Here is a 17,773-nt window from a genome sequence, read left to right as displayed (position 1 = left end):
CACATGACTAGATTTATTTCTTCTCTTGCAGGTCCTAACATAACTTTTGCCTCACAGAAAACTTCCTAGACCACTTTATCAGTAAGTTTCTCTTCCCCATGTATTCCCTATTTATTTCCCTCCTGGCACTTATCATAAGCTGTTTAAATCTTGTTTATTCTTCTTTCAACTTTTTAAGTTTCTGCCCTGATGGACTAATATAAGGTATATAGCTTTTTTCTATCTCGCTAATCATTTATATGACAAACACAATACTTGTGACACAGTACATACTTTAAAACTTTTTTGATAGAATGAATGAATTTCACCTCAAGATTCTAGTACTCCACACAAAGTCATCATCAACGACTCGATACTGTAGCACTGAATATAGAACTATGAAGCACATTTTCTACAAGATCCAATACTCATTCCCTTTAATAAGCTTTAAAATAACTTGTAGGTATTTAATAAAAATATTCTTATTCAAGTTATATTGAGAGAAATTATTCATCAAGAAGTGCAAGAAACATCTCCCAAAAGAAGACAAAGATTTGATAAAAATAACATCTTACATTGCTTCAGGATTCATTATGCATGTAGTTCCTGGACAGTAACAATTGTAGATGTCATTATTATATGTTAATCCCAGGTTAATTCCAAGCAACTGTGCCAAAACAACTGAAAATGCCTCTAAGGTTATCATCTTTGGATACTAAATAGAAATGAAAAACAGAATGGTTGCTTAAGTTATTTTTTTAACCCTTGGTCTTTTCATATAATTGTGGCCATATTACCTAAATGCAAATAATAATTTAATAAACTAGTATACCAAAGATCTTAAGATTTTCTTAAGAACATTTTACAAAGTTAAATTTTGTTATTCTTTTTGAGTAACAGTACTTTCAATCCAAATGGCATTGAAAAATAACAAAATAAGATTAATCATATCATATGTTTTCATGACACATTACTGATTTAATTCTAATAAACTTAAAAAAATATTTTGGCAAGATTAATCGTTTCAGTAACTATATCACTTTTAATGTTAACACTCTGAAAAATACACAGATTCTTAAGGGTTTAACTGACAATCAGTTTTGATGTCAAAAATAGTTTTAGGAGAGAAAATCAAACATTTTTTTTTCTAAAGGCAGAATACTTGTATTAAAAAACTAAAACTTCAGAAGTAGTGATATAAGTAACACACAAAGCCCTGGTTGGTAATCAATGATGTTTTTAACTGTCTCCATAGTTTTGCCTTTTCCAGAATGTCATAGAGTTGGGATAATACAGTCTGCGGCCCTTTAAAATTGGCTTCTTTCACTAACCACTTTGCTTTTAAAATTCCTCCACGTCTTTTAATTGCATGATGGCTAATTTTTTAAATACTGAATAATATTTCGTTTTATGGATTAACTCCAGTTTCTCTATCCATTCACCGATTAACAGACATCTTGTGTGATTTCAATTTTTGGCAATTATAAATAAAGTCGCTATACATAATCATGTCTGAGGATTCTGTGGATGTAAGTTTCCAACTAATTTTTCTAAATGGTATAGAGGACAACTGCTGGATCATATGGTAAGGCAATGTTGAAGTTTATAATGAATTGCCAAATTGTCTATCACAGTGGTTGTACCATTTTGTATTCCCATCGACATGAATGAGACTACCTGTTGCTCCAAATCCTCACAATATTTGGTATCATTAGTTTTGCATGCAAGTACAAAGCTGAATAAGAATGGTAGGTTACATTCTTGCCTTGTTCCAAATCTTAGTAGGAAGCATTTCATTTCTAAACATTAAGTTTGATGTAAGCTGTATTGTTTTTGTAGACAGTCTTTCTGAAGTTGAGGAAGTTGCTTCTATTGACACTTTGGTGAGTTTAATCATAAATTGTGTTGGAATTGTCAAATGTGTTTTCTGCATCTATCGATATAATCAAATATTTTCCATTTTAGCTTATTGATAGGATCAATTAAATTAATTGATTTTTACATGATTACCCAGCCTTAAGTATCTGAAAAATTCCAGATATAAATATCCATAGGGAGATATAAAATATTATAAAAAGAAATTCTGTGATAAAGTAAAATCAATAAACAAACATTTACTGGAGGTCTTCAAAAGTAGACTTGGTCAGGCAGAAGAAAAATCAGAAATGAAGACAGGTCATTTGAAATCACTTTTTCACGGGAGCAAAAAACAAAAACAAAAACAAAATGTAAAAAAAGAGATGAGCTTATGGACTCTAACAAATAGGGCAATACATGCATTATGGGTGTCTCAGAAAGAGAAGAGAGAAAAGAAAGAGACAGAGGGCTTATTTGAGGAAATCACTGCCACAAACTTTAGAAATCTGAGGACATGCAGATTCAAGAAACTCAATGATCCCTAACTAGGAAAATCAAAAGAGACCTATGGAGAAAAGTATTGTAATAAAACCACTATAAGTCAAAGACAAAGGGATATATCTTGAAATCAACAAGAGAAAATGAATTGTCAGTTGTCAGGGAGGTCTCAAGGTTATTATCGGATTTCTTAGCTGAAACATTACAGCCCAGAGGTATTGGGAAAAATACATTCAAAGTGCTGAAAGAAAGAATCTGTCAATCAACAATACTGTATCCAGTAAAACTGTCCTTCAAAAGATAATGAAGGGGCTTCCCTGGTGGCGCAGTGGTTGAGAGTCCATCTGCCGAGGCAGGGGACACGGGTTCGTGCCCCGGTCCGGGAAGATCCCACATGCCGTGGAACGGCTGGGCCCGTGAGCCATGGCCGCTGAGCCTGCATGTCCGGAGCCTGTGCTCCGCAACAGGAGAGGCCACAGCAGTGAGAGGCCCGCGTACCGCAAAAAAAAAAAAATAATGAAGACTTTTCCAGGAAAGCTGTGGGGGTTTATTACCAATTGACCTGATGTATAAGAAATGAGAAAGGGTGGTCTTCAAGGTTAAAAGGAAGGATGCTCGATAGCAACATAAGGCCAAAAGAAAATTATAAAATCCTCTAATGAAGTTCAATACATGGATAAATATACTAACCTATATCATCATAATTTTGGTGCATATATTCACTTTTAACTCCTGTATAGAATTTAAACGGCAGAACTAATATCTATGCAATAACATAAAGAGAAGGATAGAACTGTAAAGGAACAGAGTATATGTATGTAATTGAAGTGAAGTTGTTATCAGTTTTTCAGTTTAAAATTATAAAATTGAGATATTCTTAGTAATTGCATAATTAACCATAACCAAAATATCTACAATATACACAAAAGGAAAAGACAAGGGAACCAACGCATTTCACAATTAAAAAAATCAATGTAACACAAAGTAAGGCAGAAAGAGAAGATGAAAGGGACAAAAAGCTACAGGATATAAAGAAAAAAATTAACAAAATGGCAAAAGTAAGTTCTTCCTATTAGTAATTAATTTAAATGTAAATGAATTAAACTCCTCAATTAAAAGACATGTATAGGCTAAATAGATTAAAAAACAGGATTCAACTTTGTCACTTTAGATCTGAAGACTCACACAGGTTGAAAGGTTAAGGATGAAAAAAATATTCCATGCAAATAGTAACCAAAAGAGGTCTGGGCATGGCTACACTAATATCAAACAAAATATATTTTAAATTCAAGACTGTTAAGAGAGACCAGGAAGAACATTTCCTAATGATAAAAGGTCACTTCACCAAGAAGATACATCATTTAATATTTATGCACCAAACATTACATCACTAAATATACGAAGCACCTCTCGACCAAACTGAAAGGCTAAATGGACGGCAACATAATAGACTTTAATACTTCACTTTGAATAGTGGACAGAACAATCTGACAAAAGATATTACATAAATAATGGACTTGACAACAGGATAGATTGACTGGTCTTAACTGACATGTGGAACATCCCATCCAACAACAGCAGAACTCATGTTCTTCTCAAGTGCACACAGAAATGTCTCTAAGGTACATCACTTGTTAGGCTACAGAACAAGTCTGTCAACTTTAAAATATTGAATTTATACAAAGTATATTTTTCTGATGCTGATGGAATGAAACTACAAATTAGTAAGAAAAGGAGAATTTGAAAATCTGCAAATTTGTGGGACTCCAACAACACACTATTAAACACCAATGATTCCAAAGAAGAAATCACAAAGCAAAGTTACAAAATATGCTGAGAAAAAAGAAAATGAAAATACAATATATCCAAACTTACGGGATCCAGTAAAAGCTCTGTTAAGAGGGAAGTTTATGGCAGTAAACAAGTACATTAAAAAAGAAGAAATATCTCAAATGAAAAAACATGAGTTTACACATCAGAGAACTAGAAAAATAGGAACAAACTGAACTCAGAAAGATAGAAACTCAGACAGAAAGAAAGAAATAATAAAGTTCAAAGCAGGGATAAATAGAATTACAGAAGAGAAAAAAAATTAATGTAAAAAAAGTTGATTCTTTGAAAACATCAGCATAATTGGCAAACTCTTAGCTAGATTAACTGAGAAAATAAGAGATAAGGCTCACATGACTAAACTAAAAAACAAACAAGCATACACTACAAGTCAATACCCTTTTTATGATTAAAAATCCTCAACAAACTAGGAATGTAAGAAAACAACCTCAGGACTTCCCTGGTGGCACAGTGGTTAAGAATCCACTTGCCAATGCAGGGGACACGGGTTTGAGCCCTGGTCCGGGAAGATCCCACATGCCGCGGAACAAGTAAGTCCATTTGCCACAACTACTGAGCCTGCGCTCTGGAGCCCACGAGCCATAACTACTGAGACTGTGTGTCACAACTGCTGAAGCCCGTGCACCTAGAGCCCGTACTCCACAACAAAAGAAGCCACTGCAACAAGAAGCCCGCAAACCGCAATGAAGTGTAACCCCTGCTCGCTGCAACTAGAGAAGCCTGCGTGCAGCAATGAAGACCCAATGCAGCCAAAAATTAATTAATTAATTTAAAAAAAAAAGAAAACAACTTCCACATAACACAGAGCATGGAGAAAAGAACATAACTAACATTACACTCAGTGGTGAAATCCTGAATGTTTTTCTTCTAATATTATGAGCAAGGTAGGGTACTCACTCTTGCCACATCTGTTTAATATAGTACAGGAAGATCAAACCAGAGCAATTAAGCAATAAAATAAATGAAAGGCTTCTATCTTGGAAAGAAAAAAGTAAAATTATTTCCATTTGCAGATGATATGGTCCCATATGTAGAAATCCACAAATATTCCACATAAAAGAAACTGTGAGAACTAATAAATGAATTCAGCAAAGTTGCAGGATACAAAATCAACACAATTGATTGTTTCTATACATTAATAATGAACAATCTAAAAAAAATAACAAAATGATTTCAGTTACAATAACATTAAAAAGAGCAAAACACTTAGGATTGAACCTATCTAATGAGATGAAATACTTGCACATAGACACTGCAAAACATGGCTGAAAGTAAGTACAGAAGACACAAATAAGTGGAAAGATATTCCACGATCATGGATTGAAAGGCTTAACATTGTCAAGATGTCATTACCACCCAAAGCAATCTGTAGATTCAATGAAATCCCTACCACAATCCCAATAGCATTTGGGGGGCAAGAATAGAAACAAATAATCTCAAAATTCATATGGAATCTCAAGGGACACGAATATATATACATTTTTTGAAAAAGAAGAACAAAGTTGGAAGACTCAGATTTCCTGATTTTAAAACATATTACAAAGCTCTAGTAATCATAAGAGTGTGATATTGGCATAAAGATATATAAACTGAATACAATAGAGAGCCTATAAATAAAACATCATGTATATGGTCAAATGACCTATGACAAGGGTGCCAAGACCACAAAATGGGAAAAAGGACAGTTTCTTCAACAAGAATACTCAATGGAGAAAAGACTGTCTCTTCAAGAAATGGTGATGGGAAAATTAAGTATGCACATACAAAAGAAAGAGTAGAACCCTTATATTACACCATATACAAAATTAACTCAAAACGGTATAAAGATCTAAATGTAAGACAGCAAACTGTGAAACTCCTGGAGGAAAACATGGGGAAAAACTTCACAATATTGGGTTTGATGAAGATTTTGTGGATATGATGCAAAAATCACTGACCTCAGGGGCAGAAATAGACAAACAGGACTAAGCCAAACTTAAACCTTTGTTCTTCAAAAGGTACAATCAACAGAATGTAAAGGCAATCTACAGAAGGGAAGAAAATCTTTGCCAATCATTCATCTGATAAGGGGTTAATATTCAAAGTATAAGAACTCCTGTATTATCAAAGATTAGCAAACTGAATTCAACAATGCATTAAAAAAATCATACACCATGATCAAGTAGGATTTATCCCAGGGGTGAAAGGATGGTTCAGTATCCACACATCAATCCATGTGATACACCACTTTAAAAATTTCAAAAAGAAAAATGGTACAATCCTCTCAACAGAGGCAGAAAAAGCCTTTGACAAAATTCAACATCCATTTATGATAAAAACTCACCACAAAGTGGGTATAGAGGGACCATACCTCACCATAATAAAGGCCATATATGACATGCCCACGGCTCAGTTGTGAAAAGCTGGAAGTATTTCCTTTAAGATCAGGAACAGGATAAGGATGCCCACTCTCACTACATTTACTCAACATAGTATTGAAAATCCTTGCCACAGCAGTCAGACAAGAAAAAGAAATTTAAAAATCCAAATTTGAAGGGAAGAAGTAAAATGGTCACACTGTTTGCAGGCGACATGATACTATATAGACAGAATCCTGAAGACAGACCCCCAAAATTACTAGAGCTCACCAATGAATATGCTTAAGTTGCCAGATAAAAATTAATTTACAGAACTATGTTGTATTTCTATAAACTAACAACAAACTATCTGAAAGAGAAATTAAGAAAAAAATCCCATTTACAATCACATCACAAAGATTAAAATATCTACGAATAAATCTAGCTAAGGAGAAAAAATACCTATCCTTGAAAAACCATGACACTGATGAAAGAAACTGGATACAGCTCAAATAGATGAAATTATATACTGTATTTAAAGATTTGAAGAATGAATATTGTTAAAATAACCATACAGCACAAGACAGTACAGATTCACTGCAATTCCTATCAAAATACCAATGGCATTTTTTACAGAACCAGAGTAAACAATTCCAAAATGATTATGGAAACACAAGAGCCTGAATAGCCAAAACAATCTTGAGAAAGAAGAAAGTTAGAGGTACCACACTGCCTGATTTTAAACTTTACTACAAAGCTAAAGTAATCAAAACAGTATGGTACTGGGACAAAAACAGACCCATAGTTCACTGGCACAGAATAGAATAGAGAGCCCAGAAATGAACCCACAATTATATGGGCAATTAATCTCTGGTAAAGGAAGCAAGAATGTATAATAGGGAAAAGACAGCCTCTTCAAGAAATAATGTTGGGAAAACTGGACAGCTACATGCAAACGAATCAAACTGGACTACTCTCTTACATCCTGCACAAAAATAAATTCAAAACAGTTTAAAGACTTGAATGTAAGACCTGAAAACATAAAACTTCTGGAAGAACACACAGGCAATAAGCTCTTTGACATCTTAGTAACTTTTTGTATTTGTCTCCTTTGACAAGAAAAACAAAAGGGAAAAATAAACAAATTGGACTACATCACACTTAAAAAGCTTCTGCAGAGTAAAGAAAACTATTAACCAAACTAACAGGACACCTACTGAATGGGAGAAGATAATTGCAAATGATATAGCTGATAAGGGGTTAATATTAAAATTACACAAAGAACACACACAACTCAACACTGAAAAAACCAACCTAATTAAAATATGAGCAGAGGATCCGAATAGACGTTTTTCCAGAGAAGACATACATATGGCCAACGGGCACATGAAAACATTCCTAAACATCACTAATCATCAGGGAAATGCAAATCAAAACCGGAATGAGATATCATCTCACACGTGAGAGAACTGCCATTATCAAATAACAACAACCTGCAACTATTGTCGAGGATGTGGAGAAAAAGGAACTCCTGTGCACTCCTTGTGGGAATGTCAGTTCATGCTGCCACTATGGAAAACAGTACAGAGATTCCTCAAAAAATTAAAAATAAAGTTACCGTATGATTCAACAATTCCACTCCTTGGTATTCACCATAAGAAAACGAAAGCACTAAAGGAAAAAATATATGCACCCCTATGTTCATTGCAGCATTATTTATGATAATCAAGGTATGGAAGCAACCTAAGTGTCCATCAATAAAAGAATGGATAAAGAATAAATATATGTGTATACACACACACACACACACACACACACACACAATGGAATACTACACAGCCATAATAAAGGACATCTTGCCATTTGAGACAACATGATGGACCTAGAGTATATAATAGTAAGTATAACATGTCAGACAGAGAAACACAAATACTGTACAATTTTACTTATATGTGGAATCTAAAAACAAATGAAAAAGCATAACAAAGCAGAAACAGGGACTTCCCTGGTGGCACAGTGGATAAGACCTTGGGCTCCCAATGCAAGGGGCCCGGTTCAATCTCTGGTCAGGGAACTAGATCCCACATGCATGCTGCAACTAAGAGTTTGAATGCCGCAACTAAGGAGCCTTGTGCCACAACAAAGGAGCTGGCAAGCTGCAACTAAGGACCCTGGGGGCCACAACTAAGTAGCCTGCCTGCCGCAACTAAGACCCAGTGCAACCAAATAAGTAAATATTTTTTAAGAAAAGAATTATTATAAAAATATTTTCTGAAACAGAGTTACAGATACAGAGGACAAACAGGTGGCAGCCAGAGTGGAGGGGTTTGGGGAAGGAAAGAAAAAGGTGAAATAGTTTAAGAGATACAACTTCCAACTGCAAAATAAATGAATCACGGGTACAAAATGTAGTTTGGGGAATACAGTCAATAACTATGTAATATCTTTGTATGGTGACATGTCATTTCTAGAGTTATAGTGGTGATCATTTTGAAGTGTATAGAAATATTGAATTACTACGTTGTGTTAAAGAAACTAACATAGTGTAGGTCAATTATAATTCAAAACAAACAAACTCATACAAAAGAGACTAGATTTGTGGGTACTGGGAGCAGGGGTTGAGAGGAGGGGGAACTGGATGAAGGCAATGCAAAGTTACAAAAAAAAGGAACTCCTATAGCTCAACAACAAGAAAATCAAATAACCCAATTAAAAAATGGGCTAAGGTCTTGAATAAATATTTCTCCAGCAATGATATACAAAACACCAAAAAGCATATGAAAAGATGCTCAGTATCACTAGTGATCATAAAACTACAGTCAAAACCACAATGTGATATCACCTCATACCCATTACGATAGCTAGCAACAACAAAAATAACAAGTTAGTGAGGATGTAATGAATAAAATATATTCTGTGAAATGCTGGTGGGATTATAAAATGGTGCAACCACTACGGACATCAGTATAATGATTCCTCATAATATTAAAATAGAAATACCACATGATCCAGCAAACCCACTTCTGGGTAAATGTACAAAGTAACTGAACTCTATCTCAGAGGGATACCTGCACTCCCATCTCCCATGTAAAGTGCAGCATTGTTCACAATAGCCAAGATATGGAACCAGGCTAAGTGGTCATTGACATATGAATGCATAAAGAGAGTGTTTCTATATATGGATAAATGTATACTATGATAGGATTTATATATATAATTCATATAAATATATATGTATATAAATAGCATGAAATATTATTCAGCCATACATAGAATGAAATCCCACCATTTCAAAAATATGGATGAACCTGGATGTATTGTTTTAAGAGAAATAAGCCAGACACAGAAAGACAAATATTGTACGATCCACCTTATATGTGGGATCTAAAAATATCATACTCACAGAAGCAGGCAGTAGAATGGTGGTTGCCAGGGGGTAGAGGTGTGGAAAATGGGGCCTCGGTCAAAGGGTACAGACTTTCATTTAAGCAAGGTGAAAGTTCTAAACATCTGTTTCACAACAATGTAAATAGACTGAACACTACTGCACGGTGCACTTATAATTGTTAAGATGGTCAATTTTATGTGTTATGTATTTTACCACAATAAAAAAAACCGTTTAAAACTGATAACATTTGAGGATTAAAGTAAAAAATAAAGCACTATAGGGCTTCCCTGGTGGCGCAGTGGTTGAGAGTCCGCCTGCCGAGGCAGGGGACACGGGTTCGTGCCCCAGTCTGGGAGGATCCCACATGCCACGGAGCGGCTGGGCCTGTGAGCCATGGCCGCTGAGCCTGCACATCTGGAGCCTGTGCCCCGCAACAGGAGAGGCCACAATAGTGAGAGGCCCGCGTACCACAAAAAAAATAAAATAAAATAAAATAAAGCACTATAAAAAATATTAATTTAATAAAATGGTAGATATACTATATGTACTTCTGATCCTTGAAGTGGATATTAAATTTCAAACTGTGATATAATTACTGAAGAGATGGGAATAAAATGCATACCAGAGCAATTCCTGCAGCAAACTTTGGATCGCATGCCATTTCATGATATGTTGCTCCTACATAATTAGGATGGTCCCTATAACTAAATAATAAAATTTTTCTTGTGGATAAACGCACTTTAAAGTTTTAAAAACTTAATGATCTTTCAAGAATTGGATTCCTCAATAATGCTGCTGTTTTCTTTTAGACATGAATATTACGTATCATGTCTAATGCTTTCAATCATTTTGTACTTGGGTAATCTCCCACGGTGCCTACAAAATTAAGTTCTAAAGGCAACTTTAGCATCGTATGATACACAGCTTAAAATCCAGCAGTGCCTAATCCTTCCAGAAATTAATCACCACTGCTGTCAACACTGGATGGATATAATGCAAAGACATAGAAGTCAGGGTAGATTACTGCCATGATTTGCAGGTTGTAAAACCTTAGACTGCATGAAAAGTGTTGGATTGGAGGACAAAATGAGAAAGACAATATGCAGCACAGTCACTAGGAGAGAGAGAGATGGGATGTATTAAGTGTCCTCACACATTTCAGTCCTTAGTTAATGCTGCTCCTCCATCCCCAAACCTGACCTTAAATTCCACAGAGACACCCAGAGATTTATAAATGTATTCCATATTGCTTAAGATCTTCAGAATCGTGTTTCTGTTTTTTCCATCTAAAATAATCAAACTAGTAAAATAAAAATCTATATAAAAACTCGTGACAGTTACAGTGCAAGCAGTTAAACAGCTACACCTTAGGTCAGGATAGAAATACCATTAGGTCACCACATTACCATACTTATGTTTTCCAGTGTAACCAGCTTTACATGCAATTATTGCATTCTGTTAACTAATGTATGTTTTTTTTAATGTTAAATTGCTGGTTTCAATTATCTACCTCTGAGAAAATCTTTGAAACCATAGAGGTCCTATGTTTTCCCGAGGCTTTCCATATTATCAGTTCTTTAAATTTCCATAGGTAAGCAGCCCACTCTGAGGATAATGGCCTACCATGCTATCGTGCCTTATATTTTATTAGATTTTTATAGCTTGCATTTTGCCAACACAGTACCCACATAATCTTTTTTTGAGGTGTCTTGTCATCATAAATAATAAATTTTGTATATAATTTTGATGGTTAACTTACAAGTAATTTGATAAACTTTATACCAATGAAAATAAATCACTTACATTAATAAGTATGCCATATCATGGGACCTTTGAAATAAAAATTTTTCTCTCCATGACACAAATCTTTGTAGAACTTCATTAGCATCCCCATTAGTTGAAATCTTATTTTGATCTGACCAGAGCTCCAGAGAAGTTAATGTAACCAACAGTTTAAGCTGAGAATACATCTGAAAACAGAAGATACATGATATACGGTTTTAGGTAATCATAAATATAACACTATATCTCTCTATGTAATGCTAATATATTCGATTTACTAATTTTTAGAGATGAAATCCATCGGTGGAAGAAACTAGTTGGTAGGACTATATAGTTTATAATAGTGCATATACTATTTATTCAAACAATGTTACTGTATTAATATCAATGTTTCTTATTTAAATATGAAACATAAATACTCACAGTGTTGATGAGACTAAAGATATGGACAACTTTCTCAGATGCAAGTGCCACTTCAGAGCCCATATAATCATACTGAAGGACAAATTTTGTTTTTTAATCACTAATAAAAATGACTAAACTACCACATTTCATTGGGTATAAAAATGTTAAAATAATGCAGTGCTCAAGTGAAAGGACAAAAGCAGAATTAAGACTTATCAGATGCTTAGTAAGTTCTAGATTTAAGCCTAGGGACATTACATATTAAAATGTGATGGTGATGAGTATCTTCTTCTTTACACATGTAGTTATTTAGGATCAAAAGTTAAGGTTCCAAGACTGCATAACTAATAAGGGTAAGAACCAGGACTCAAATCTCTAACTAAACCCCTAAGTCTTCTTGCCTGCTCAACTGTGCTGCCATCTTTTGTCTTCATTCCCATAAGACAACATGACTATATATCCTGGAGAAAAACATGTACTTTCTAAACACAGAGCTCTGAGCACTACATAGTGAACAATTTCAAGAACATGTCTTCATTCAAGGGAAAAAAATAGTAACAGTTTCACTGAAACATTTCTAATTTTGTGTGCACACATATTTCTAAGCTTACTTATAATTAATGGTAGAGCAACTATATATACATACACACACACACACATATATAATTTAACAGATTTAGATATAGAAAATTACAATCATAGTGAGGGATTTTTACATAGTTCTCATAATCATTAATAGCTCAAGCTGACAAATTTATAGCAAGCAGCAAATTTACAGCAAAAATATTAAAGATTTTAAAAACTTGAGCAAGCTTTGATATAATATGCAGATATACAAGCTTATATAAAAAATGAGAGGGATATTTTTAAAGTGTACCTGAAAGTTTTATATAAATTGACTCATATTAGGCCATAAAACATTGGAATATAAAACACAGTATCACTTAGCTCACATCGTCCAACCACAATGCAGTCAAGTAAACTTGATTGTAAAGTTGATAAAAAGTATTTCAATGATGTTATTTTTACTTAGATGGATAACTTGATTGTGGATATATATGATCTTATTCTAGGTAAGTGCACACTGAAGAAAAAGCTACAAATGCAATTTACAACTTAATTTCACATGGAGACAGCACAAATAATAAACGGAAACAGTATATACCCAGGAGTATAATTGCTGCGTCATATGTTAGTTCTATTTTTAATTTTTTGAGGAACTGCCACACTGTTTTCCACAGTGGTTACATCAATTTACATTCCCTCTAACAGGTGTACAAGGGTTCCTTTTTAACCATATCCTTGCCAACATTTGTTATTTGTGGCCTTTTTGGTGATAGCCATTCTGATAGGTGTGAGGTGACATCTCATTGTGGTTTTGATTTGCATTTCTCTGATAATCAGTGATGTTGAGTATCTTTTCATGTGCCTGTTGGCCATCTGCAGGTCTTCTTGGGAAAAAATGTCTATTCAGTTCTTTTGCCCATTTTTTAATTGGGTTGTTTTTTGACATTGAGTTGTATGAGCTATTTATATATTTTGGATGTTAACCCTTTATCAGTCATATAATTTGCAACTATTTTCTCCCATTCAGTAGGTTCACTTTACATTTGTTTATGGTTTCCTTTGGTGGGCAAAAGCTTTTAAGTTTAATTAGGGACCATTTGTTTATTTTTTTCTTTTGTTTTCTTTGCCCGAGGAGACAGATGGAAAAAACCAAACCAAAACAAAACAAAAGGGCTTCCCTGGTGGCGCAGTGGTTGAGAGTCCGCCTGCCGATGCAGGGGACGCGGGTTTGTGCCCCGGTCCGGGAAGATCCCACATGCCGCAGAGCGGCTAGGCCCGTGAGCCATGGCCGCTGGGCCTGCGCGTCTGGAGCCTGTGCCCCGCGACGGGAGAGGCCACAACAGTGAGAGGCCCGTGTACCACAAAAAAACAAAACAAAAACAAAACAAAACAAAAAAACATTGCTATGATTTACGACAAAGAGTGTTCTGCCTATATTTTCTTCTAGGAGTATTATGCTCTCCTGCCTTACATGAAGTCTTTAATCCATTGTGAGTTTATTTTTCTATATAGTGTGAGAAAGTGTTCTAATTTCAGTCTTTTACATGTAGCTGTCCTGTTTTCCCAGCGCCACTTATTGAAAAGACTGTTTTTTCTCCATTGTATATTCTTGCCTCTTTTGTTGTAGATTAATTGACCGTAAGTGCACGAGTTTATTTCTGGGCTCTTTATTCTCTTCCAGTGATCTATGTGTCTGTTTTTGTTCCTGTATCATACTATGTTGATTACTGCAGATTTGTGGTATAGTCTACAGTCAGGGAGTGTGATGTCTTTCTCTGTTCTTCTCATCAGCACTGCTTTGGCTATTCGCAGTCTTTTGTGTTTCCATACAAACTTTAGAATTATTTGTTCTAGTTTTGTGAAAAATGCCATTGGTATTTTGATAGGGATTACCTTGAATCTGTAGATTGCCTTGGGTAGTATGGTCATTTTAACAATAGTAATTCCTCCAATCTATGGAAACAGTGTATGTTTCCATTTGTTTGTGTACAGGTCTTTCACCTCCTCAGTTAGATTTATTCCTAGGGAGTATTCTTTTCGATGTAGTGGTAAAATGAGATAGTTTTCTTAATTTTTCCTTCTGATAGTTCACTGTTAGTCTATAGAAATGCAACTGATTTCTGTATATTAATTTTGCATCCAGAAACTTTATGAAATACATTGATGAGCTCTCCTAGTTTTTGACGGTGTCTTTAGGATTTTCTATGCACAGTATCATGTCATCTGCAAACAGTGACTATTTTATTTCTTCCTATCCAAGTTGGATTCATTTGATTTCTTTTTCTTGCCTGATTGCTGCTGCAAGGACTTCTAATACTATGTGGAATAAAAGTTGTGAACAAGGACATGCTTGTCTTGTTCCTGATCTTAGAGGAAGTGCTTTCAGCTTTTCACCATTAAGTATGATGTTAGCTGTGGGTTTGTGCTATATGAGCTCTATTATGTTGAGGTATGTTCCCTCTATGCCCCCTTTCTGGAGAGTTTTTCTCATAAATGGAAGTTGTGTTTTGTCAAAAGCTTTTACTGCATCTATTGAAATGAACATCTGTTTTTTTATGTGGCTGTTGGCTATCTGTAGGTGTAACACACTGATTTTTTTGTGGATATTGAAAAATCCTTGCATCCCTGGGATAAATTCCACTTAATCATGGTGTGTGATCCTTTTAATGCCTTGTTGGAATTGGTTTGCTAATATTTTGTTGAGGACTTTTGCATCTATGTCCATCAGTGGTATTGGCCTGTAACTTTCCTTTTTTGTGATATCTTTGTCTGGTTTTCATACCAGGGTGATGCTGTTCTCACAGAATAAGTTCAGAAGGGTTCCTTCCTCTCCAATTTTGTGGAATCGTTTGAGCAGGATAGATGCTAACTCTTCTCTTAATTGTTTGGCAGAATTCACCTGTGAAGCCATCTGGTCCTGGACTTTTGTTTGCTGCGAGTTTTAAAATTACTGATTCAATTTCATTACTGGCAATTGTTCTGTTCCTATTTTCTATTTCTTCCTGGTTCAGTCTTGGGAGATTGAACATTTTAAAATATTTGTCCATGTCTTCTAGGTTGTACATTTTATTGGCATACAGTTGTTCACATAGTCTCTTATGATCTTTTGTATTTCTGTGGTGTCAGTTGTAACTTCTCCTCTTTCATTTCTGATTGTACTGATGTGGGCCCTCTCTCCTTTTCCTTGATGAGTCTGCCTAAAGTTTTATCAATTTTGTTTATCTTTTCAAGGATTCAGCTCTTAATTTCATTGGTCTTTTCCATTGTTCTTTTATACCTATTTCATTTATTTCTCTTCTGTTCTCCTTATGCTTTCTTTCCTTCTACTAATTTTGAGTTTTATTTGTTCTTCTTTTACTAATTCCCTTGGCTGTAAGGTTAGGTTGTTTGAGATTTTTCTTGTTTCCTGAGACAAGCTAGTGTCTCTATAAACCTCCCTCTTAGAATTGCTTTTGCTGTGTCTCAGATTTTTGGATCACTGTGTTTTGCTTTTCATTTTTCTCCAGGAAGTTTTTATTTCCTCTTTGGTTTTACAGTGACCCATTGGTTGTTTAGTAGCATATTGTGTAGCCTCCATGTGTCTGGGGGTCTTTTGCAGTAGTTTTCTTGTAGTTCATTTCTAGTCTCATAGCATTGTGGTCAGAAAAGATGCTTGATATGAATTCAATTTTCTCAGATTTACCAAGGCTTGCTTTATAGTCTAGCATGTGATCTATCCTGTACAACGTGCCATGTGCAGTTGAAAAGAATGTGCATCCTGCAGCTTTTGGATGGAATGACCAATATATCCATTTGGTCAAATGTGTCACTTAAGGCCTTTAATTCCTTACGGATTTTCTGTCTGGATGATCTGTTCACTGATGCAAGTGGGGTGCTAAATTGCCTACTGTTATTGTGTTACTGTCAATTTCTCCCTTTATGTCCATTAATATTTGCTTTACAGATTGAGGTGCTCCTATGCTGGGTGCATGTATATGTACAATTGATGTATCTTTTTTTTGGATTGATGTCTTGATCATTATGTAGTGTCCTTCTTTGTCTCTTTTAACAGTCCCTTTTTAAAAACTATTTTGTCAGATATAAGTATGTCTAACCTTTCTTTTGATTTCCTTTTGCATGGAATACCTTTTTCCATCCCCTCCCTTTCAGCCTGTGTGTCTTTAGATCTGGAGTGAGAGTCTTGCAGGCCATACGTGTCTTGTTTTTGTATCCATCCAACCACTCTATTTCTTTTTTTATTGGAGCATTTAGTCCATTTACATGTAAAGTAATTATTGATATGTGTATTCTCATTTCCATTTTGCTAATTGTTTTGGACTTGTTGTTATCAGTCTTTTTTGTTCTTTTCTTCTTTTGTTCCCTTTTCATGTGATTTGAAGACTATCTTCAGTGTTATGTTTGGATTCCTTTTACTTTTGTGTGTGTGTATCTAGTGTAGGTTTTTGGTTTGCAGTTACTGTGAGGTTTTTATAAAGATACAGATATATAGATATGAATGACTGTTTTAAGTTGCTGATCTCTTAATTTCAAATACATTTGAACAACCATGCATGAATACTCTCCTCCCCTTTTAATTTTTAATATCTTATTTTACATCTAATTGCTTTATGTATCTCTTTATTCCTTATTCTGGATATAGGTGATTTTGTTAAAAGACATAAGTCTTTTAACCTTCCTTCCAGCTTTGCATGTGAGATGATATCCTACTTTTACTGTATGTTTGCTTTTACTAGTGAGCTTTTTTCTTTCATAATTTTTATGTTTCCAGTTTTTGGACCTGGCTTTTTTCTTAGCAAAATTGTTTTGACATTTCTTGTAACACTGGTTTTGTGTTGCTGAACTCTTTTAGGTTTTGCTTGTCTGAATAGATTTGGGTCCTTGTATCAAATCTGAATGAGAGCCTTGCTGTGTACTGTATTCTTGGTTGTAGGTTTTTCACTTTCAACACGTTAAATATATTGTGCCACTCCCTTCTGGACTGCAGAGTTACTGCTGAAAAGTCAGCTGATAGCCTTATGGGAATTTCTTTTTATGTTATTTGTTGTCTTCCTTTTCCTGCTTTCAATATTCTCTTTTCATCTTTAATTTTTGTCTTTTTTTTTTTTTTTTT

At 34.7% G+C, this 17,773-nt stretch overlaps 1 protein-coding gene across 1 annotated transcript in view; it reads right to left on the bottom strand.

Moving 5' to 3' along the window:
* The window catches only part of LOC309795868 (A disintegrin and metallopeptidase domain 3-like), an 86,833-nt gene that overhangs the window by 33,787 nt on the left and 35,273 nt on the right, over positions 1-17,773 (bottom strand). The window contains 3 exon segments of the mRNA XM_082608681.1: positions 555-694; positions 10,532-10,613; positions 11,713-11,879. Coding sequence (XP_082464807.1) covers positions 555-694; positions 10,532-10,613; positions 11,713-11,879 — 389 coding nt within the window.

Source organism: Mesoplodon mirus (genome assembly GCF_964341445.2).
Source record: "Mesoplodon mirus genome assembly, chromosome: 20".
In the NCBI taxonomy this organism is placed as follows: domain Eukaryota; kingdom Metazoa; phylum Chordata; class Mammalia; order Artiodactyla; family Ziphiidae; genus Mesoplodon; species Mesoplodon mirus.
This window is presented reverse-complemented; position numbering and strand designations above follow the sequence as displayed.